Source organism: Podarcis melisellensis (genome assembly GCF_964234715.1).
Source record: "Podarcis melisellensis genome assembly, chromosome: 6".
NCBI classification, from domain to species: Eukaryota; Metazoa; Chordata; class Lepidosauria; order Squamata; family Lacertidae; genus Podarcis; species Podarcis melisellensis.
Genome location: NC_138538.1, coordinates 32,930,986 through 32,954,460, shown reverse-complemented (window position 1 = coordinate 32,954,460; position 23,475 = coordinate 32,930,986). Strand labels below are relative to the sequence as shown.

The following is a 23,475-nucleotide window of genomic DNA, read 5'->3' as shown; positions in this document are numbered from 1 at the left end:
CCAACTGTGATGATCCTTAGGGGAGAGACCATGTTCATCATGCAGATGGTCCCAAGTTCAGTCCCCAACATCCACCGTAAAATAGATCCAGTAGCTCTAGCAAGGGGATGCTGCAGAACAGGAAATGGTAGTAGACTAGATAGGCAAATTGTTTCACTTAGTTATGACACTTCCATTTGGTCCTTATGTCCATAGACCGTGAAACCTGTGAAATCGAGAAAATGTCATGATTGTTTGGCTTGTATAAAAGTTCTCTTTCATGTACAAGATCTCTTGGACATGAGAAATTTCTTCAAATGACAGCATGAAAAAGTATCCAGAGCAACACAGTCATTGCTTACAGTTGGAAGAACAATACCTAAGCAATCATACCAACTATATACAAAGGTACTCAATAGCTGCACACAGAAGAAAGTATGCATATTTTCATCCCCAAACTTTGTTCTATTAGCAGTATGTGAGTTTTCCAAGATCTTGGACTGATACAACAATTTCCTCTGCACTGAGAACACAGGATGGGATGTAGGCCCAGAGTAGGCTTAGAATGGTTTAAAAACAGGCTTAGAAAATAGATTGACGTGGGTAGTCTGTCAAGGCTATTGGGGCTCATGCACACTTCCATCTATGCCACAATTTCTAGGCACAAGTCTGGGCAGGTTTTTTCTTTGCACCACTGCTTTCCTCAGGAAAACATCCTGTTTGTCGCTGAATCAGAACAAGTGTCAATCGGCTTTCTGTGGGTTGATGTTTGTTCCAATTCAGTGGTCAACAGTGGGTTTTCCTGGGGAACGTGGTGAAACAGGGACCCCTCCTGAAAAAGCACAGACCTGTGCCCAAAAGTCATAGATCTGTGCTTAAAAATTGTGGCAGAAACAGAAGTATGGATTTAGTTATGGTAGCTAAATAGAAGCTTTGTTTTTAGAAACAGTATAGATCTGAATGCACTACATTCTGGGGTTACAGAAGTGGGGAAGTGCTATTGCCTTTGGGTCCAGCTTGTGGCTGTCTTAGAGACATCTGGACAGCCATTGTTGGAAACAGGCAAAATGGATCTTCAGCCCAGCGCAGTTTTTCACAGCCAAGAATCAATTTAAGAAGAGCCAAAGACAGGAAGTACTGGAACCAAAGTGAAATTTATTATGAAGTATAGCAAGAGCCAAAATCACCAGTGAATCTAGAGTTAGGTGTTCATAAGTCAAATATACTAAAAATAAAAAACTTTCTGCTCAAACTGGTTTGATTTTTAAGTCAATGGCATAAGCTGTTATGGGCAGGGTTCACACGAGAACCTATTGCCCCCGATCCAGCTAAAGTTTGCCATGACTTAGGCTCCAGTCCTAAGCACACCTACCTAGGAGTAAATCCCACCAAAATCAGTGGAGCTTGCTTCTAAGTAGCAATGCCCAAGATTTCACCCTAAGTCCAAATGGAAACATTGAGCCTTGAGATACAACAGATTTGTTCCATCGGTTTTAAGAACATATCCATATTGCATGATATAACACATACACCCTTTGATATTTTGTCAGGATGACCTCTTAGCAATTCTTTGCACAGGGTTGGCAGGGCTGCTGTAGCAAGAAGCCCCCCCCCCCACACACACACATTTTGAGGCATCCTGCACCCTTCTGCCACCACACACAGGTAGCCCATCACCCTATCTCAGATACCAGAAATCTCCATTGAGAACAGCCCTGACCAGTTGCAGTTTTCTCACAAATTCTCCCCCTTTGAATCAGCCTCTTTCATCCCAGTGACGTCATCACCACTGGCTACCAGTCATGATGGCTATATGTTACCTCCAGTGTCAGAGGCAGAATGTCTCTGAATGCCAGTTGCTAGGGAATACAAGTAGGAGGCAGCTATTGGGCACATTTCCTGCTCATGGGCTTCCAAGAGACTTCTGATTGGCCAGTGTGAGAACAGAATGATGGGCCAGACAGGCTTTCAGTCTAATCCAGCAGCGCTCCTCTTATGTTCTTAAGATCCAGCCGTGTGGTGGCGTAACTGGTGGCAAGTAGATATACTAACTGTATGCAGTCACTGCAGGGTACATGAGTTACATGGTGAACCCTATTGTTATGGCAGATACAAAACTGAAGGAAAATCCAGAGAATAGGCCACATGTATTTCATATCTTCAAGGTTGCTAGTAGAACTTAAGGCTTTGCTATTTGGGGGCTAGAAGATACAGGAGTGGAAAGGAACAGAAGTGGATCGTGGGTAATATAGTTTCCATGTCATAATCGCCATCTTTCCCATCCACCAATTAGAAGCATTTTTTAAGTCACCAAGAAACCCCATCCATGAAAAGGCACCATAGGCAGCTTGAATGATAGATACTCTTTGGCAGGCAAATGGCCCTGTGGAACAGTCTGAAACCAAGGAATGCAGGGTAATTTCAAGTGGTCCAGGTCCTTGATTTAAATGGAGATAATGTTGTCTCCAGAGCAGCTTGTTCAGTGACACCTGCAAGATAAAAGGAAGCATTAGGCTAGTGCAGAGCTTGCTGCAAGGGAGAAAGAAGGGTGAACTGGACTTTGAATCCAAGCCTTGGGCACCAGTTTGCATATATCCTACAATATTAGCATGTAGACTTCTTCAATAAATATCCGGGGGGGGATACAATTTCATTAAATACACCCTCCAAATTATTATTAATTAAATGTATATCTCAGCACCAAGGAGCTAGGTAGACCACAGGTCGTCCAGTGAGCTTCATGGCTGAGGTGGGATTTGAATCTGGGTTTCCCAGGTCCTAATCTGACATTCTAACCACTACATATTGTGCAAATGTTAACTCATTTGGGCCACCTATCACCAAAGATCATGAGAACACATTTCTGGTTTCTCTCTTTGGGGTTACAAATTTGCAGTGTTATAACTCTGAGAAACCCATGCTCTGATCCATTGGCCAGATGCTATTTCAGCTCGTCCTATTCCATGCCTGTTTTGGACCTTTAACATTACGGCCCCAGTCTTAACCTTCCAAATGTGCAAAGTGGTCTTTGTAGTGGATCCATATACAATCACTTCATAAAGCATCCAGACTAAATCTTACTCTTGCTATTTCCATTATCAGCAAGATGGCAGTAGCACATTGAAGATGAGGGGGGTTTTGTGCCAGTGCACCTGGAAGCAGTGGGTTGTATTCAATTAGCTTTTACTAAGAACAGACCCACTGAAGTGAATGAATCTAAGTTAGTCATGGCCATTCATTTAAATGGGTTCACTCTGAGTAAAGGTTAGTTGAATACCGGTATAGCCCTAAGGGCAGCATTCCACCAAACATTCCACCAAACAGCATTCCATTTGCAAGTGCAAGGACAATTAGCTGCACGTCTAGGATCTGGCATAGATGTGGAGAGGGTTCAAGGGTATGCAGGGGGAGGGAGGAAAATTCCATTGTTCAAGAGGAAATGATTGTGTTAGTGGATCTATTGAACTTGCTACTTGCATTATCATTTGGCCACATGATGAAGTCTACCCAGTTCAACTGAATTCGCTTTGCAATCAAAGTGGTTTTGACACCCATTAGGATCAGATCAAGTCATTTTGTGTCCTCAGGACTGACCTCCGTTTGCCCTTGCACTGGTTTTCCTTCAGGAATTATTAGGCCGTTTCTCCAACTGACTCCACTCCGCACTGTTCTCAATTTTCTGAATGTCCTGCAGGAAGACAAGTCACAGGCTCTTCAAAGGACTCCCCACAGAGACATGTGGCTACCTAAGATTTGGTGGGCTAAGCTAGATACAGAGTTTGGAAAGGGAGAGTAGCTCCAAGCAGATGCACATGGTTCCAGAAAAAAATGGACCCACCACGCATGCCTTTTCCTGTTTAGATGCACTTCTAACATTATCACAAATACACCTGTTTCCAGGAGCAGATTCGTGGTCATGGTGCTGTTTTTAGAGTGATGTGATTATGGCAGCCCTTTGAACAATTTTTCATCTCCTGTAGCAGATAACAAAATGCAGACGAGAGCAGGGTTTGGACTGGAATGACACAAGAAACTAGTGAATTGACCGATCCAAAGGAAGCAGCCCTTGACAATCCCAAAAGTGAAACTAAAGAAGGCAACTCAAGTTCCTGAACCAAATAAGCACTAAGAGGGTCCCCCTCCCTTGCTTATGGGTTATGGCTGTAGCTGAGCAGGACTGTACACAAACAATTTGCCTCTTCTTGATTGTTAAACCCAAGTGTTTTCATGAGACAGATCATACCTTGGTTCCTTCATCCTTGCTGGGCTCCTGAGTTCGACTGATCCAGAGATTGATGCGAGATGTGACGCCTCCCGGGATCTTCAAACTCTCCTAAATAACAAAAGAATAGAGAGTGCAGAACTGCAGAGTGGGGAAAAGCAAGTCACTTATCACTGCCTTTCCTATGTTGGAGCATCCTCGCTGTGGTATGACAGGAGGAATAGACAAGAGTTTCCAGCATGGGCAAGCAGAGCAAAAAGAGCATGTGGCCCTGCTACAGAGGTGAATGGTACAGAGACTTGCATGGCATATCCCAGGGTATGGCCTGAAAGCACATGAGGCCACACCTTGCAAATGCTAAGCAGGTCTGGGTCATGTTGCACCCAGATGGGAGACTGTCTAAGAACGATGTCTATGCTGCCTTGGATTCCATGGCAGAAAAAAAGGCAGGAAAAATGTGAGAACAGGAAGGAAGGAAGGAAGGAAGGAAGGAAGGAAGGAAGGAAGGAAGGAAGGGAGGGAGGGAGGGAGGGAGGGAGGGAGGGAGGGAGGGAGGGAGGGAGGGAGGGAGGGAGGGAGGAAGGAAGGAAGGAAGGAAGGAAGGAAGGAAGGAAGGAAGGAAGGAAGGAAGGAAGGAAGGAAGGAAGGAAGATGGGGCCCTAATTAATTAGGATCATAGGGAAATAGGCAGCTGCCTTATACTTAGTCAAATCGCCGGTCCTTCTACAGGTCGGATCGCAGGATTGTCTACACTGACTGGCAACTTTCATCATGGCTACATTCACATCATGCATTTAAAAAAGTCTTAGTTGACTTTAGGAGTCATGGCATTCCCCAAAGGATCCTGGGAACTGCAGTTTTTCAAGGGTCTCCTAACAAACCTCAGCTCCCTAAACAGACTACAGTTCCCACTGGATTCTTTAGGAGAAGCCATGACTCAAAGTGATATAATAGTGCTTTGAAGGTATGGTGCAGATGTGGCTGTGGGCTTGGTGGTGCCATCTGTTGGTTTCTGCTTCCCTCACTGAGCAGCAGAAGTGCTTGTCACAAGACAGGTGTTTACATTCCACACAGTCTGTACTGTTGGAGGTTTTCCCACGGGAACGGGAGACTGGATGTGACGTATACTGGTTTCCTGTTTTCCCCTGCTCTTTGCAGTTTCAGTTTGTGATTCTCTCCGTGCCTTAGAGGAGAGATGACGCTTTCTCTGCTCCGGCAGAGGGAAAATGTTTTTCTGTAACTTACCAGTTTTGAACTGTAAATAAAGTAGTATAGAGCATGTTGGCTCATACTTTTCATCATTCCGCTGTGCACTGGACACTGCTTATCTCCAACACCATCTTCCTCCTGTTAAACACTCCCCACCACCTTTTTCTGGGTATCCAAGTCCCTTTTAGCTTGATGATCCTGACTGCACCTAGACCTTACCTTCCGCACAGGGGTGGTCGTCTCAGCCCGGATGGGGACAGTTGCTTCAAAGATGCTGCGCTTGCTGGCCACACCCTCTGAAGGCGGATGGAAGTTTCTCCGAGTAGATGGAGGTAATTTAATTGACCCTGCTCTCTAGGGTCAAGAAGACAGACAGGCAAAATGAGAAGTTCAAATTTCAAGAAAAAACCTCTTCTTCTGCTTAATCAATGCCTGGCAGAGAAGCACCTTCCTCTCTTTCACTGGCTATTCTTTTGCTCCCCCCGCCCCCAGCCAAAAGAAGTTTGGCTTGGTTTTTATTAACTTTATTCATGGTCCTCTCTTCCTCAGAGATACATTTTGGATACCTGTGTGATTATCCCTTGGCCTTTTGATTCAGCTGTAAATCAAGCCAAAGCTTCTTGAATGTCCATACCAGAGTCCCTCTCACATCATTCAAGAGCTTAGTAATTACTCATGCCCATGGCCTATCCAGAGGATGGGCACATAGTACAAAGAAGTCATAGGCCAGGGTGCCTAAGCCACAGCCCACGGGCCATATGGATTTCTGGTGGCCTTCCAAGTCCCCCCACAACTTGGCTATTGTACTGTATTTTCCACAGCATCTGGATTCTCCGTCATTGGAGAATTTTAAACAGAGGTTGGATGGCCATCTGCCATGGATGCTTTAGCTGAGATTCCTGCATTGCAGAGGGTTGGACTAGATCAGCCTTTCTCAACCTTTGGGTCCCCAGATGTTGTTGAACTACAACTCCCATCACCCCTAGCTAGAAAGGCCAGAGCTCAGGGATGATGGGAGTTGTAGTCCAACAACATCTGGGGACCCACAGGTTGAGAACTGCTGGACTAGATAGTTTGCCTATCCATGCCTGAGTGCTAAGGCCCAGGGCTGGATCCGGCCCAATCGCATTCTAAATCTGGCCCATGGACAGTCTGGGATCAGCGTGTTTTTATATGAGTAGAATGTGTCATTTTATTTAAAATGCATCTCTGGGTTATTTGTGGGGCCTGCCTAGTGTTTTTACATGAGTAGAATGTGTGCTTTTATTTAAAAGGCATCTCTGGGTTATTTGTGGGGCAAAGGAATTCGGGGTTTTTTCCCCTTCAAAATATAGTCTGGCCCCCCACAAGGTCTGAGGGACAGCCCCCTGCTGAAAAAGTTTGCTGACCTCTGCTCTCAGAGTCCCTTCCAGTTCTACAATTCTGTGATTCTATTATATATCTCTTCCTGAGCAGCAGGTGGTGCTGTTGAGCACTCCAGAACACTCATTAGTGATGGTCAGGGCTGGCCCAAGACATTTTGTCACCTTCCTACCCGCCATGCAAGCTGACAAGCCATGCATTTTTCATGCTTGTACCGCACGAAGCACTCACCAGCAATAATGCAAATGATTTTACACCTCTGCAGTACTGAGCATGTGGTAGAAATATTAATAAAGATGAATATTTCCACATTTGAACAGCACCAACCACTCACTAGCACGCCCCCAACCAGCATGGCAAATGGTCAGGGATGACAAGGCACTGAAGAGCCAGTGTTGTGTCGTGGTTAGAGTGTTGTACTAGGGCCTGAGAGACCAGAATCCAAACCTCTACTCAGCCATAGCGCACAATGGATGACCTTGAGCCAGTCTCTCTCCCCCCCCCCACACACACCCATTTCCCATGCTGCACCAAGGAGTCCCTGTCTCTCCCCCTTCACTCAACCTGTCCTTGGTCCCTTCACAGATTTTTCCTGTTTCATGGAACTTCTGTGAGTGCAGCATATTGTGCTCATCATTGAATATACTTCCAAGATGTGCAAGCAGGGAGTATTTATTGAGGCAGATTAAATAAAGAATTTGTGAGCTGGCTAAATTGACATACAAATTGCGGGACAAGGACAACTGTGAGTTTAAAGAAGAATGGGAGCTTTTTACAAATTATCTAAAAAAGACAACAAAATGAACTGGACTCCTTGGCAGGTTTCGAATAAATATACACAGATTTATTGGTTGATAACAGGGTAGATAGATAATGTAAGGATATGTATAATATAACATGCAGAGAATAATATGTGCTGAGAAATCAGAGAGAGGAGCTGAGGGAAGTCTCGGGGGGGAGGAAGGGTTCAAAGGCGGGGAGGGGGAAAATAATGAATATGATATGTTTTGATAATTTGTTATGTTGAAATTGTTAATAAAAATATTTTTTTTAAAAAGATTAAATAGAGAATTTGTGAATAAAGAAATCATAAGTGTCAGGGTTTCTGGGGGAGAGGAGGAGATGACAGAGGAGACGGAGAGCGAGTGGGAGGAGGGGCAGAAGGATGAGGAAGAAGATGACGGAATTCTGAGGGAATCCACGAGTCTGAGCAGCGAGTCAGAGGATTCTCAAAAGGGGGTTACCTTAATCAAGCAAAAGGGAGGAGAAGGGAGAAGCGGAGAGGAGCCCAGTGGAAGACAGACGCAGCAAGAGGCGTCTCAGCCGGAACGGAGTAAAGGGGGTGGAGTCGTCAGCCTCTCGGAGGGAGCAGGATTAGGAGAGAACAGAGAAAGGGGGTTGGAGCAAGGTGTTCAGCCGGAAAGGGTGGAGAGCAGAACAAGGGGTGGTGTAGCGGTCGAAAGAAAGGTCAGCAGCAACGTACGCGCGCCAAGTTCAAACGTAGAGGCGCGCGGAAGTGGAGAGAGCTCAGGGGAGGAGCCCGGCCCTAAAGCCAGAAGGAGGGGGGAAGAGGCGGCAGAGGATTCAGCCTCAGGCGAGTCACGGAGAGAGGGAACCCAGGGGGGCAGGAAGACCCTGCGGAAAAGAAAGGAGAGGAAGAGGTGGTCTAGAGCCAGGCTATTAAGTTGGTGTGGAAGAGGGGAGGAGTCAGAGGGGACTTCAGCGGTCTAACGTGACAGACGTACGGCCACGATGCTGAACTGTACGAGAAGCAGAAATCTTCAATAAACTTTTCCTGTAAATAAACTGCAACGGAGTGAGGTCTCTTGTGAGCTGGGACCCGTCCTGGGTGGCCGTGACAGTAAGTCCCCTCTCAAAAAGCAAAAAATTTTTTTTTGCGAAGCTCACGAACGGGAGCAGCCATGAGCGCTGAGGAGCAGCTGGTTGCACTGCGGGATCAGGTTACCGCTCTCACATCGGCAGTCATTGCTTCGCAGAAGAAGAATGACGACTTGGAGAAGACGTGCCAGGATTTGCAGGCAAGGTGGGAACACGCGGACAGGGCGGGGGCCCCAGGTTCCAGAGCGGAGGGCATTGCGCTTGGACGGAGGGGGGGTGCCCTGGTTCCGCATTTTAATGGCAACTTGCAAGACTATCCCAATTTCAGAGCGGACGTCGTATATGCACTGCATTTACTCCGTCACGATTTTAAAGATGAGGAGGAGAAAGTGGGGTTCATTGTTTCGCACCTGCATGGGGAGGCCAGGGCTTGGCTACGCAATCTGTGGCGCGAAGATGGACCGGCCCGTCGCAATTCAACTGCGTTCATCAAAGCGATGGATTCTTGTTTTCAATCCTCTGTGGATGTGGACATTGCGCGCCGTCAAATGCACGGGCTGAGGCAGGGGAAAGCGACTGTGCGCCAATACCACTCTAAATTTTTTGCATTGCTCACCGCCTTAGATTGGCCAAAGGACAGTAAGCCGGTCAGAGATCTTTTTTGGGAGGGATTGAGCCCCCCCATCAAGGATGAGATCGCTAGGGGGGACAGACCCCAGACCCTAGAAGACGTGGTGCAACGGGCTTTAGCTATTGGAATTCGACATGAGGGACGTCCGTGGCACGAGGAGGACGGGCCCCAAGCGCGTGCGCAGTCGAGGACTCTCCCTTTTGTGCACAGGGATTTCAGCCGTGCGCACCCCTCGCCAATGGGGAAGGACAGCGAGGAGCCAATGGAGATTGGTGGTGCTAGGGCTCAGAAGCCATCCCAGAGCCCTGTCCCTGGTGCAGCCAAAGCGAAGCCTCCTAGAGGAACCAGGAAGTGTTACATCTGTGACAGTGCGCACCATATGGCGAAAGAGTGCCCCCAGAGGCTCCAGAAGCACACTGCAGCACTGGCAACTGTAACAGCAGAGGTGCAACCAGGGGAGCAGCTTCAGGGAAACGACAGTGCCTGGCTGGAAGCAGAGCTACTGGGGCTCAGCCAGGCGAATCTGTAGACAAGCCCCCAGCATCACTGCAGAGCGTGGACCCTTTGCCTCCCAGACCGGCAGTTCTGCTCACAGCAACACTCCAGTTGCCTGATGGGAGACTCCTCGAGGTTCCAATAACGATCGATTCGGGAAGCAACGCCGACTTCGTGGGACTGCAGTTCGTTAAGCAGCACAACATGGCGCTCCTGCCTGCAACGACGCCTCTGAACGTGGTCACGGTAGACGGCAGGAAGTTGCTGGGGGGGCAAGTGGTGCAGCAAACCCCTCCCATGATGATGCAGATTGGCAACCATCGAGAACTTATTAGTTTCAATGTCACCCACTTATCGGACACACCCATCGTGTTAGGCATGAGTTGGCTGGAGAGGCACAGTCCCGCGGTTGCGTGGTACCAGCGGCAGATCACCTTTTGTTCATCGTATTGTGCTCAGCATTGCTTTCAGACCGATCAGGGAGGAGAAGCCGAGCAGCAGTTGCATCTGGGTATGGTGCAAACAGTGCCTCACAAGTACCAGGACTTCTTGGAGGTTTTCTGTGAGAAGGAAGCTGACAAGTTGCCGCCTCACAGACCTTACGACTGCGCGATTGATTTAGTGCCAGGGGCGCAACTGCCTGCTGCCAAGCTGTACTCCATGTCGGAAGACGAGATGCAAGAGCTTCGGGAGTTCATAGACCATAACCTCAAGCGAGGTTTCATCCAGGAATCTAAAGCAGCGGGTGGCAGCCCTGTGTTCTTTGTGAAGAAGAAAAACACGCCCCAAAAAAGGCTTATAGTGGATTACAGGTTCATAAACAGCTTGACTAAGCCCAAAGCTTTCCCCATGCCCAAGATTGACGACCTTTTAGCGACCGTCAGGAGGGGCAAGATTTTCACCAAGCTGGACCTACGTGGAGCTTACAATCTCATCCGCATCCGGAAAGGAGATGAGTGGAAGACCGCCATGTTCACCCCTCTGGGCACATACGAATACAGAGTCATGCCTTTCGGTCTCCAAAATGGCAGCCACGTTTTTCAAGCATTTATGCACCACGTGCTAGCAGGTCTCCTCTACAAGAAGTGTGTCTGCTTTCTCGACGATATCCTGATTTTCTCGGAATCGCCGGAGGATCACGATAAGGACGTGAGGGAGGTCCTGCAGAGGCTGAAGGACCACAGGCTGTACGCCAAGTTGGAAAAATGCCAGTTTGATGTCAGAGAGGTTGATTTCCTTGGCTACAAGTTGTCCGACGAGGGACTGGCCATGGACAGGGCTAAGGTTCAAGCGCTGTTGGACTGGAAAAGCCCTCGAAATCGGAAAGAGGTCCAGAGGTTCATCGGCTTTGCCAATTTTTACCGCAAGTTTATTAAAGGTTTTGCGAACGCGACGGCGGCTATCACTGACACCCTCAGTTCCAAGAAGAAGAAGTTCGTCTGGACCGAACAAGCGGAGCGGTCCTTCCGGACGCTTAAAGGTCTTTTCGCCTCCGAAGAGCAGCTGCTCCACGTGAATCCCGGCAGACCCATGCGGGTAGAGACCGATGCGTCAGACAGAGCGGTTGGGGCCGTTCTTTTGCAAGAGGATTCACAAGGCAACTGGAGACCGGGTGCGTTCTACTCCCGGAAGCTCAGCAAGACGGAGCGCAATTATACCATATGGGACAGGGAGTTGTTGGCCATTCATGCAGCTTTCAAAGCGTGGCGACACTTCTTAATAGGAGCCAAGCACACGGTGCAAGTCCGCACGGATCACAAGAACTTAGAGTATTGGCGGACGGCTAAGTTACAGACCCAGCGACACATGCGCTGGGCGGAGTTCTTTGCGGATTTCGACTTCAAAATAGAATACATCCCAGGAGACTCCAATGTTATTGCAGACGCGCTGTCCCGAAAGCCGCAATACTTGGAGGAAGCAGCTCCAATCGCAGCAAAGCACATTTTCGCACCGCAGGCGTGGACGTGCGCTACCATCGCAGTCGACCTGGACGCGGTGCGACGCGCGTTGCAAAGGGATCAGTTTGCACAGTCCAAGATGGAGGAGCTACGCGGAGGGTCGCGAGACAACGATGAGTTCCAATTGCAAGATGGACTTTTGACTCGTAAGGGTGCCCTTTACGTGCCCACCGACGATCTTCGAGCCAAGGTTCTGCAACAATTGCATGACGCCCCTAGTGCAGGCCATTTCGGCAAAGAGAAGACGATGGAGTTGGTGGCTAGAGACTTTTGGTGGCCCCAGATGAGAGGAGAGGTGGCGGACTACGTCGCCAGGTGTGATATCTGCCAGAGGTCCAAACCAGTGCACCAGAAGCAGGCGGGATTGCTAGAACCGCTGGAGACACCGCAGCAACCGTGGGAGAGGGTAGCGTTGGACTTTGTTACGGACCTGCCCAGCTCCAGAGGTAAGACGGCGGTGTTAGTGGTGGTGGACTTGTTCACCAAGATGGCGCATTTCATCCCTTGTGCCAAGGTGGCGACGGCAGAACAGACCGCAAAGCTCTTCATCGATCACGTCTTCAGAGTGCATGGACTTCCGCAGTCCGTCTTGTCCGACAGGGGGCGCCAGTTTGTTTCCACTTTCTGGCGAAAGCTTCTGGGCATCTTGCACGTCAAAATCAACCTGACATCGGCGAGACATCCACAAACCAACGGTCAAGCGGAGAGGGTCAACGCGATCATGCAGCAGTACCTGCGGTGCTACGCCAACCAGCGACCTGCGGCGTGGGTGGACTATCTGCCGATGGCTGAATTCGCCTACAACAACACGAAACACGCATCCACCGGGGTGACGCCTTTCTTCGCGAACAATGGCCGTCATCCCAGAACCTTCCCGAGATTTGCGGCACCAGGAGGGGGGGGGCCTCAAGATGCCGACCAGTTTGCAGCGGAGTTGCAAGAGGTGCACGAGGAGCTGCGGAGACATTTGGAGCTGGCAAAACAGGCGTATAAGGTGCAGGCCGATAAGCACAGGAGGGCGGGAGAGGACATCCAGATTGGGGACTGGGTGTGGTTAGCAGCCCACGCGATGCCGGCCAGGTCATTGGCCAAGAAGAAGTTAGGACACAGGCAGCTAGGGCCATATCAAGTTGAGGCTAAGATCAATCCGGTGGCTTTTCGTCTAGCCCTTCCGGAGGGTTCCAGGGTGCACCCGGTCTTTCATAGGTCGGTGCTCACTCCCTACAAAACCCCACACAGGTTTCAAGAGTCAGGAGCACTCCCAGAGCCACGTAGGAGGGCGCCTGAGGGGGGGGAATCGCCAAGACCAGAACCTCTTAACGAGGTCACAGAGATACTGGACTCGAGATGGGGGGAGGAGGGAGTTGAATATTTTCTAGCCAGGGAAGGCACTCCGGCCTCTGCCAATAGCTGGGTGCCGGGTTACGCGTTGGACGAACCCCTGTTGAAGGAGGAGTTCCATGCACTTTTTCCGCACAAGCCCATGCCCGAGGAGTATTTTGATGATTGGCTTTTCACGCCCACTTTGTCAGACAGCACGTTCGAGGGTTTCTCCTCACCCGAGGGCCATACGCCCGAAACAAGCCCGACCAGGGATCCGAGACTGGGGGGGGAGGAGACAGGCCCTTGTTGGTGGGTGGATCAGCCAAGGGAGGCATGGAGTCAGAGATGGATGGTAGGTCCTTGGCAGGCAGCGCCAGGAGAAGCAGTGATGGAGGAAGAGACTGTGAGGTCTGTGGGTGGGGAACCCGAGTTCGAACACACATATACGGAGATGACAGAGGAGAACGTTGAAGTGGACAACTTGTATCCTGAACCGACCCCGGAAGAACCACGTTTTCCTCAACCTGCACCCGGCGAGCGGGAGGGGGGAAGGGGGGGCTTCGAGGGGGGGATGGATGTCAGGGTTTCTGGGGGAGAGGAGGAGATGACAGAGGAGACGGAGAGCGAGTGGGAGGAGGGGCAGAAGGATGAGGAAGAAGATGACGGAATTCTGAGGGAATCCACGAGTCTGAGCAGCGAGTCAGAGGATTCTCAAAAGGGGGTTACCTTAATCAAGCAAAAGGGAGGAGAAGGGAGAAGCGGAGAGGAGCCCAGTGGAAGACAGACGCAGCAAGAGGCGTCTCAGCCGGAACGGAGTAAAGGGGGTGGAGTCGTCAGCCTCTCGGAGGGAGCAGGATTAGGAGAGAACAGAGAAAGGGGGTTGGAGCAAGGTGTTCAGCCGGAAAGGGTGGAGAGCAGAACAAGGGGTGGTGTAGCGGTCGAAAGAAAGGTCAGCAGCAACGTACGCGCGCCAAGTTCAAACGTAGAGGCGCGCGGAAGTGGAGAGAGCTCAGGGGAGGAGCCCGGCCCTAAAGCCAGAAGGAGGGGGGAAGAGGCGGCAGAGGATTCAGCCTCAGGCGAGTCACGGAGAGAGGGAACCCAGGGGGGCAGGAAGACCCTGCGGAAAAGAAAGGAGAGGAAGAGGTGGTCTAGAGCCAGGCTATTAAGTTGGTGTGGAAGAGGGGAGGAGTCAGAGGGGACTTCAGCGGTCTAACGTGACAGACGTACGGCCACGATGCTGAACTGTACGAGAAGCAGAAATCTTCAATAAACTTTTCCTGTAAATAAACTGCAACGGAGTGAGGTCTCTTGTGAGCTGGGACCCGTCCTGGGTGGCCGTGACAATAAGGATTAAGAAAACAGTAAGCGATGATGGTGGAAATTAATAAGGAATGTGAGAGTGAAAGCAGGGCAGGGCATATTTATTGAGTCAAATAAAATCAATCATGAATAAATTAATGGGAAATTATTAAAGAAGAGCTGGTAAGAGGCTCTTTTATAACTTTGGTCACAGCCACATTGCCATGTTGGCCTTGAGCCAAGTGGCCCATGGCCTGAAAATGTTTAGCCTCCCTTGCCATAGGTCATGATCACTGCTTGCTCCAATATTTACCTGCACAGCAGAAGTATATTTCTCCAGCTTTTCCTCCAGCTTAGCAGTGCTTGCTGGGAGCCTCATGCTGGCACTAGTGGAAAAGAGCAAATAACACAGGGTATGAACAAAAACCTTCCAAGATCCTGTAAGGAACAGTGATATTTCATTCCCTAAGTGAAAGGTCACTGGAGCCTAATAAGTTGGGATCAATGCTCTGGAGTCCATAGTAAAGCTAAGAGTAATTTTAATGCAAATTTGAAACGTCTGAAAACTAAGTCTTGAACATTTTTTTATTTGAAATGTAAGTTGCGACGAAAAAAATAAATTGGGCATTTTAAAAAAATATGAGGGCAATAAATTAACACTCCCTAAATTAATACCACGGCACCCCCCCCCGCCCTTCTTAAATTCCAAAACACAGCCTCCATAGCTAGCACATTACCTACTGCTCGTACTAAAAACAAAATCTTTTCAAAAGCTCCCTTATTCTAGAAAGCAGAAACAACTATTTTTGCCCTTCCCGGCAAAAATATCCAGTTGGAATTAGAAATAGCAATGTACCTTAAACATTTTCATACTGTCAATTCTAACCACTGCTGATCTAACTCAAAGATTTTGTTCACATCAAGACCATGTCTGGGATGCAACTGTTTTTACAGTGAGAAATGCACCTTTAAAAAATAGATCTTCCTGCACTTAGCAGTGGATTTATGCAACTGAAAGAATGTGCAGCAAAGAATTCGCTTGGTAGGTCCACAAATCAAGAAGCCACAGAAGGGTGAGATATTTGTATCTCCTCCTACATACAAAAACATGACAAGCGTTCTGCTACCAATGGAATTTGATGGCTCACTCATCTCTCTTTAAAAAAAAATGCTGCAATATTTATTTTAATTCTTTTCTTTTTGTACTTTTGTCTCTTTTTATAGCAAGAAACACTTATGGATACAGGAAGTGCAATGACTTTGTACTCAAGGATTTGAGTTGCATACACACTGTGAATGGTCTTTAACTAAGTTATATTCAGAGTAGACCTATCAAAATGAGTGAACATGATTAAGTTGAGTCCATTGCTTTTAATGAGTCTACTCTGTGTATAACTTAGTTGAATACCACCTCAGATATTCAAAGCACATGACCTCCCCAAAGACTCATGGGAACTGTAGCTTACCCACCACAGAGCTACAATTCCCAGCATCCTTAAACAAACTACAGCTCCCAAGATTCTTTTGAGGAAGTCATGTGTTTAAAATTTGCTCCGGGTGAATCGTGTGCATGCAGCCTTTTACAGCTAGAAAAGCATTCTACTCTCCAGCCCCCCCGGTCTAATGTTTTCTATGCAGAACTCAAACAAATTCAATAAATATTTCAAAGGTCCACAAGAAAGAAATTAACAAAAGCTCGCAAGCCCTAAGTGCCCTGAGCATCGACAAATCTAAAGAATTAGCTGAGCCTGATACCCACTTACCTTCTGCTTAATGTATCATCTTGCTTCTCTTTCCTGGGGACAACCTAGAGACACAAGAATTGGTGGTGATTAATGGTGGTCTTTGCCACAAGGGAAGAAATTGAACTGCTAGACTAAACCAGCCAAGAAGATACCCTTCCAATGTGGACGGATAAGGCTGGGCATGATCAGCTAAGCAGGCCAACTCTGAGCAATTGAATTAGCCAAGGGACATGGGGAGTGGGCTGGCCACATATCCCCTGCTGTCCCAACTTTTTTCAAGGAGGGCCAGATTTGATGAAGTGAACATGCGTGAGGGCCGACCAAAGTTGCTGAGCTTTTTTTAGGACTTTAACCCAGGACATATACTGCCAGAGGGCCTAGGGCTTGCTGATCAGAAGGTCGGCGGTTCGAATCCCCGCGACGGGGTGAGCTCCTGTTGCTCAGTCCCTGTTCCTGCCAACCTAGCAGTTCAAAAGCACGTCAAAGTGCAAGTAGATAAATAGGTACTGCTCCGGTGGGAAGGTAAACGGCGTTTCCATGTGCTGCTCTGGTTCACCAGAAGTGGCTTAGTCATGCTGACCACATGACCCGGAAGCTGTATGCCGGCTCCCTTGGCCAGTAAAGCGAGATGAGCACCGCAACCCCAGAGTCGGTCACGACTGGACCTAATGGTCAGGGGTCCCTTTATCTTTTTATATACTGCCAGGCGGGCACATTAAATCTGGTGGGCCAGAGTAGGCCCCTGAAATGGACTTTGGACATGCCTTGTATATAGAGTCCCAGTAATCTGAAGTGGTCTCTTGTCCTTTTCAAAGGAGGAGTATTTTCCTACCTTGATCATGAATACCTACCCGGAATGAGATTGTCCTTGGGCTGACTCGTTTGAATGAACTACTGTAGGTAATCAGAGGTTGAGAGGTTAGTAAGGGAGCCTCAGATCCACCCTGAGCAGAGGGAGAGCTTGCAGCTTCTTCTCTTTTGAGCCTAATTCTTTCTGCTGCCTGGAAAACAAATATGAGTCAAGAAACCATCGGGTGGATTGAGAGAAAAGTCTGGGCTGATACGATGATGGCAGGGACACTTCTCTGAAGTGGCCCCTCAATTATGGAATTCAGTTAGGAGTGAGATCCAGCAAATGCCATCCTTCCATTTTCATAACAAGCCTTGAAGACTTATCGGTTGACTGTGACATTTGGGAGCTGGTGAAGTAGATGTTACTGTGTTTGATGGTGTTTGCTGGGCTACTGGGAAGCAGTTTATGCTGGCTTTTAAGATAGGTTTGAGGGAAGTTGATGTTAAATTTTAAAATAGCTTTAATGTTTTATTTTATATGGATAATTAAAAGTTAATCAGTGTTTTGGGAGGCATTTTTTTGGACTGAATGTTGGTCTACACTGTCTCGCCAGAGTGGTGCATGCTCTAGTTATCAGCTGCTTGGACTACTGCAATGCGCTCTACATGGGGCTACCTTTGAAGGTGACCCGGAAACTACAACTAATCCAGAATGCGGCAGCCAGACTGGTGACTGGGGGTGGCCGCCGGGACCACATAACACTGGTCTTGAAAGACCTACATTGGCTTCCAGTACGTTTCCAGGCACAATTCAAAGTGTTGGAGCCCTAAATGGCCTCGGTCCAGTATACCTGAAGGAGCGTCTCCACCCCCATCATTCTGCCCGGAAGCTGAGGTCCAGCGCCGAGGGCCTTCTGGCAGTTCCCTCATTGTGAGAAGCAAAGCTGCAGGGAACCAGGCAGAGGGCCTTCTCGGTAGTGGTGCTTGCCCTGTCGAACACCCTCCCATCAGATGTCAAATAGATAAACAACTACCTGACATTCAGAAGACATCTGAAGGCAGCCCTGTTTAGGGACATTTTTAATGTTTGATGTCACTTTATTTATCACATTATTATTATTATTATTATTATTATTATTATTCTGTTGGGAACCACCCACTGTGACTAGGGAAACCCAGCCAGATGGGCAGGGTACAAATAATTTTTATTATTATTATTATTATTATTATTATTATTATTATTAATGTGTATATGTGAACAAATAAAATAATGTAAGATAGACTTTATTTATAGCACAGATGAACAACCTGAAGTCCCATCCTCAATTTACCTAGCCCACAACGGCTGATGATGTCCCATTCTTCCACTCCATCAGAGTTCCTTCCTTTCAGTTTATTTACTCCTTATTTCTCATAGAATCATAGATTTGGAAGGGACCCTGAGGATCATCTAGTCCAACCCCCTGCAATGCAGGAATATGCAGCCGTCCCATACGGTAATCGAACCTGAAGCCTGGTGTTACCAGAACTGTGCTCTCACCAACTGGCTTCTCAATCCCAGTGTTGAAAGATGCTGACAAGTGTGGAGACTCCACTTCACTCTACCTCTGACTTGCACTGATACCCAATACACATCTACTGCCTTTCCCTTCCAGCCCTTTGGCTTCCATTTCTTCCCTCTAAAATTCCAAGACTGAGTACCTGTGTCCCAGAGGCAGCTGGAGCCGCTTCTGTGAAGCTCCTGACCCTGGGGTTAATCTTCACCTCAAGCCGGCTGATGCTCCTACGCTCCCAAGAAGCTCGCAGAGGCTGCTGTGTGGCTACCTCATTCTGGACTGCGGCCGGTCGCTGAGACTTGTGCTCCTTCAGTGCCTTCTGCTCCTCACTGAAGACTGAATCCTCATCAACTTTGAGGTCCTTCTTGGGGTCCTGATCTAAGTTTTCCTGTTTCTCTGAGCTTCTCACCTTCTTTTCCTCACTCAGGTTTCTATGGTTTTCTTTGTCAGGCTCCTTTTGCTGAGCCAGGCTTTCACATTTTTCCACCGTGGGTTCCTTCTTCTCCTGGGGTGGTTCTGAAGAAGACTTAGCTTTCTTTTCAGCAGCTTCCTCTTTCCATTTCCTGGCAGGCAGTGTCTCCTTTTTCTCCTGATTCACATTATTGAACATCTCCACTCTCCTCCTTACTCTGTCATCTGGCTTATTTATTACCTCTTCCAGTGTCCTCTCCTTTGCCGGCTTTGAGTTCTCCTGCCTGGAGGGCTTTACTTCCAAGGAGCCCCGGAACCTACAATGAAAAAAGAGAGAGGAAGCTCTCAAAAGTTCCCTTTAGAGCACAGGAGCTGACATGGGTGCCCAATGGCGCCCGCAAGACTTCCCTGATCCTGTTCTTCCTCTCCTTCCCCAAACCCAAACTAAAGCAAACCAAAAGATTTCACCAGACTTGGAATCAGTGGAATTTGGTTCAGGCCCCCAGTTGAAGAGGAGACAAAAGTTAAATACAGTGACAAATTTAGAGATTGAAGGAAGAAGTATTCAGAACCCCGGAGAGATCAGAAAGTGTTTCCAGAGATACTTCAAAAAATTATACACTCAAGGGCCACAAGATGAAACTGAGATTAAACAATTTTTGGAGATAAATGGACTAGCAAAGCTGTCAGAAGAAAACAGAACAATCTTAAACGGCAAAATAACACGACAAGAGATTGAGCAGGCCATCCAGAACATGAAACAGGGCAAATCGCCAGGACCAGACGGGTTGACCTCCCAGTATTATAAGATACTGAAAGATTATTTGATACAACCTTTGATGGAGGTCAGCAACGAAATTATGGAGGGGAAGAAGGCGCCGGAATCGTGGAAGGAAGCTTTCATCACGTTGATACCAAAATCGGAAACTGAAAAGACACAACTTAAGAACTACCGTCCCATCTCCCTTTTAAATGTGGATTACAAAATATTTGCAGATGTTTTGGCAAGTAGATTTAAGAGGGTTTTAAACAAAGTAATTCACAAGGACCAGGCAGGCTTTCTCCCAGGCAGACACATGTCTGCTAATACAAGGAACATTATCGATATATTGGAACTTTTACAAACAGACATAAACACTAAAGCAGTTTTAATTTTTATAGATGCGGAGAAGGCCTTTGACAACATATCCTGGAAGTTTATGAAGGGGAACTTAAAAGAAATGGGAGTGGGCCGGGGGTTTGAGAATGGGATTGACGCAATATATTCAGAACAAAAGGCCAAATTGATAGTTAACAATGTGGTTACAGAAGAGTTTAAAATCGAAAAAGGAACACGACAAGGCTGTCCGATTTCCCCGTTATTATTTATTTCGGTCCTGGAAGTGCTCTTGAATATGATTAGAGGGGACTGGCTGGTGGAAGGGATTCAGGTCGGAGCGAAACAATATAAACTGAAAGCGTTTGCAGATGACCTAGTTTTGACATTACAGGAGCCAGAATCTAGTACGAAAAGAGTATTACAGCTGATTCAAGACTTTGGTCGGGTGGCGGGATTCAAACTAAATAAACAAAAAACTAAGGTGTTGGGAAAAAACTTGACAGATATTGAGTCGGAACGGTTTCAGAGGGAGACAGAGTTAACTGTGGTCAAGAAAGTGAAATACCTAGGGGTAAACATAACAGCAAAAAACCTGAGTTTATTTAAAGATAATTATGAAAAATGTTGGTCGGAAATTAAGAGAGACTTGGATAGTTGGTCAAAACTAAAACTTTCACTGTTAGGCCAAATAGCTGCCATCAAGATGAATGTATTGCCAAAAATGTTGTTCTTGTTTCAAACATTGCAGATTGTTGACAAAACGGAGTGCTTCCGGAAGTGGCAGAAAGACATTTCTAAATTTGTCTGGCAGGGCAAAAAGCCCAGAATTAAGTTTAAGATATTAACGGATGTGAAAGAAAGAGGGGGCTTTGCCCTGCCGGACTTAAAGTTGTATTATGAAGCCGCAGCTTTCTGCTGGCTAAAAGATTGGCTACTTCTGGAAGACACAGATCTATTGGATTTGGAAGGTTTCAACAATGCATTTGGATGGCATGCATACTTATGGTATGATAAGGTTAAGATTAATAAGGCCTTCAAGAACCATATTGTCAGAAAAGCAGTGTTTAGTGTCTGGACAAAATACAAAGACTTATTGGAGAATAAAACTCCGAGGTGGCTGTCACCCTTGGAGGCCAAGGCCCGAAAAAGACCCAATATGGAGGCCAATTGGCCAAAGTATTGGGAAATAGTAGAAAGAGACGGAGACAATTGGAAATTGCAGAGTTTAGAGAAAATGAAAGATAAAGTGCGAGACTGGTTACACTATGCTCAGATTAAAGAAGTGTTTAAGAATGATAAAAAACTAAGATTCCAGGTGGAGAAATCGAAGCTGGAAACAGAACTGTTAGAACCTAAGACTAAAGTATTGTCAAAAATGTATAATTTGCTGCTGAAATGGAATACACAAGACGAATTGGTTAAATCGGCAATGATAAAGTGGGCACAGGACATTGGGCATAATATTATGTTTGAAGACTGGGAAAGGTTGTGGACCACCGGCTTGAACTTCACTGCATGTAATGCTTTGAAGGAAAATGTAATGAAAATGATATATAGATGGTACATGACCCCAGTTAAGTTGGCTAGAATATACCATTCGTCTGATAATAAATGTTGGAAATGTAAGGAAAATGAAGGAACATTCTTTCACCTCTGGTGGACTTGCCCTAAGGTGAAGGCCTTCTGGGAAATGATATATAATGAGCTGAAAAAGGTATTTAAGTATACCTTTACTAAGAAACCAGAGGCCTTCCTTCTGGGTATTGTCGGCCAGAATGTGCTAAAGAAGGACAGAACATTTTTTATGTATGCAACAACGGCAGCAAGGATATTGATCGCTAAGAACTGGAAGACTCAAGATTTACCCACCCTGGAAGAATGGCAGATGCAGCTGATGGACTATATGCAACTGGCAGAGATGACTGGCAGAATCCGAGACCTGGGAGAGGAGAGGGTTGAAGAAGACTGGAAGAAATTTAAGATTTATCTACAAAAGTATTGTAATTTGGCTGAATGTTAACAAAGATGTCAGAGTAGAAACAACTGTCTACCATCAAATTATATTTTATATTTGAGATTAACCAAATTTATTGGATATAAGATTACAAACAAAATGATAATTTGCTTGGAAAAGTTTTCTTTTTAATGAAGTAAGTGGAAGCAGAAGGCGTGAGGGAGTCCATAGTAGAATGAAAAGATGTTATAAAAATTGATATTGTTTGTTTAATATGTACCTGTATGAAAAAAACTTTAATAAAAAATTATATATATATATAAAAAAAGAATTTGGTTCAGGCCCCACAGTCAGAAGTTGTTTCAACCTCTGCATAACCGTGCAGAGTCATATACAAGGTGTGACCTGAAAGTTCGCTGAATGGTCACAGAAATCGGACAGTGAGAAATATTCGAACACACAATTGGCATTGGAAAGCTACAAAATGCTCACAGTTGTGTATGGAGAGGAAGCTGTATCTCGAAAGACACTGGTTTAAGCATTTCTGTGAAGGGCGGCAAACCATTGAAGACAACCCTCAGTCTGGCAGACTGTTGAAGAGCAGAACAGCGGCAAATGTCAACAGAGTTCTTGAGTTATTGATGCGGGATTGGCGTTTGTCCGTCCGAAAGATGACAAAAGAATTGCATATTCCGTGTGAAATCATTACTGAGGTTACTGAGTTGTCCCACCCTCCATAGTCTGCTGATCTGGCCCCACTGGATTTCTTTCTTCTTCCAAAACTGATATCCGCACTGAAAGGGCACAGATTTCCCAACATTTCATGCTTCCAAGCTGCTGCGATGGGGGAACTGAAAGCAGGACTTCTCCAGAAGTTTCCAACAGTTCTACGAACGTTGTCAATGGTGCATTTTATCAGAGAGGACCTACTTTGAAGGCCTGTAAGGCATGTATGTTTGAATATTTCTCGCTGTCTGATTTCTGTGACCATTCACCAAACTTTCCGTTCACACCTTGTACATTTTCCCTTGCGGTACCAAGCAACAGCCTTCAGAGCCTTGAGAGCTTTGTTTTTCCCTTCCCAACAAACATATACCTATTTGGTGTTCGGCTGGTCGCATTCTGCACTGTGTTGGGGGTCTCCTCCTTCACTTCGGTGGTGGAGCTCAGCTGCCTGTGCCTCCGCCTGCGCTCCCTCTCCTGCTCTTCCTCATCCTCAGTACTCCATTGTTGGGCCAGGCTGGAAGGGAAAGGAGGGAGGAGAGAGAAACAAGCATTATTCAGCTGCTGCTGACTCAGAAATCCTTGCACTGATGGAATGAGCTAGATGGATAATGCCCATAGTTTCCAGAGCTACTGTAGCTGTGCATACAGGGAAGAGCTTTCTTGGCTATGGCATCACAGTTCTGCAATGTCCTCCTTGCAGAGGACCACCTGGCTCATCCTAGGCCTTCTCTTAAGACTAAGTTTTGTAGTGCAGCATTTGACCAATGGCACTCTGACAGTGACTTTGTTATTTTTTCTGGCTTCTGAGAATTTTGCTTTTATTCTGCCTTTGCAGAACTGTCTTCTAGGTCTCTTTCAGACAAGCTTTTCATTGC

At 46.9% G+C, this 23,475-nt stretch overlaps 1 protein-coding gene across 1 annotated transcript in view; it reads right to left on the bottom strand.

Annotated features, from left to right (window-relative positions):
* Nucleotides 1-1,114: 1,114 nt before the first annotated feature.
* LAD1 (ladinin 1) overlaps nt 1,115-23,475 on the bottom strand; it is a 36,478-nt gene continuing 14,117 nt past the window's right edge. The window contains exons 2-10 of the mRNA XM_081914437.1: nt 22,971-23,114; nt 18,556-19,138; nt 16,914-17,063; nt 16,081-16,124; nt 14,631-14,703; nt 5,630-5,764; nt 4,223-4,312; nt 3,574-3,667; nt 1,115-2,468 (exon numbers count right to left, since the gene is read on the bottom strand). Coding sequence (XP_081770563.1) covers nt 3,602-3,667; nt 4,223-4,312; nt 5,630-5,764; nt 14,631-14,703; nt 16,081-16,124; nt 16,914-17,063; nt 18,556-19,138; nt 22,971-23,114 — 1,285 coding nt within the window. The 3' untranslated portion in view covers nt 1,115-2,468; nt 3,574-3,601. The remainder of the gene's footprint in view (nt 2,469-3,573; nt 3,668-4,222; nt 4,313-5,629; nt 5,765-14,630; nt 14,704-16,080; nt 16,125-16,913; nt 17,064-18,555; nt 19,139-22,970; nt 23,115-23,475) is intronic.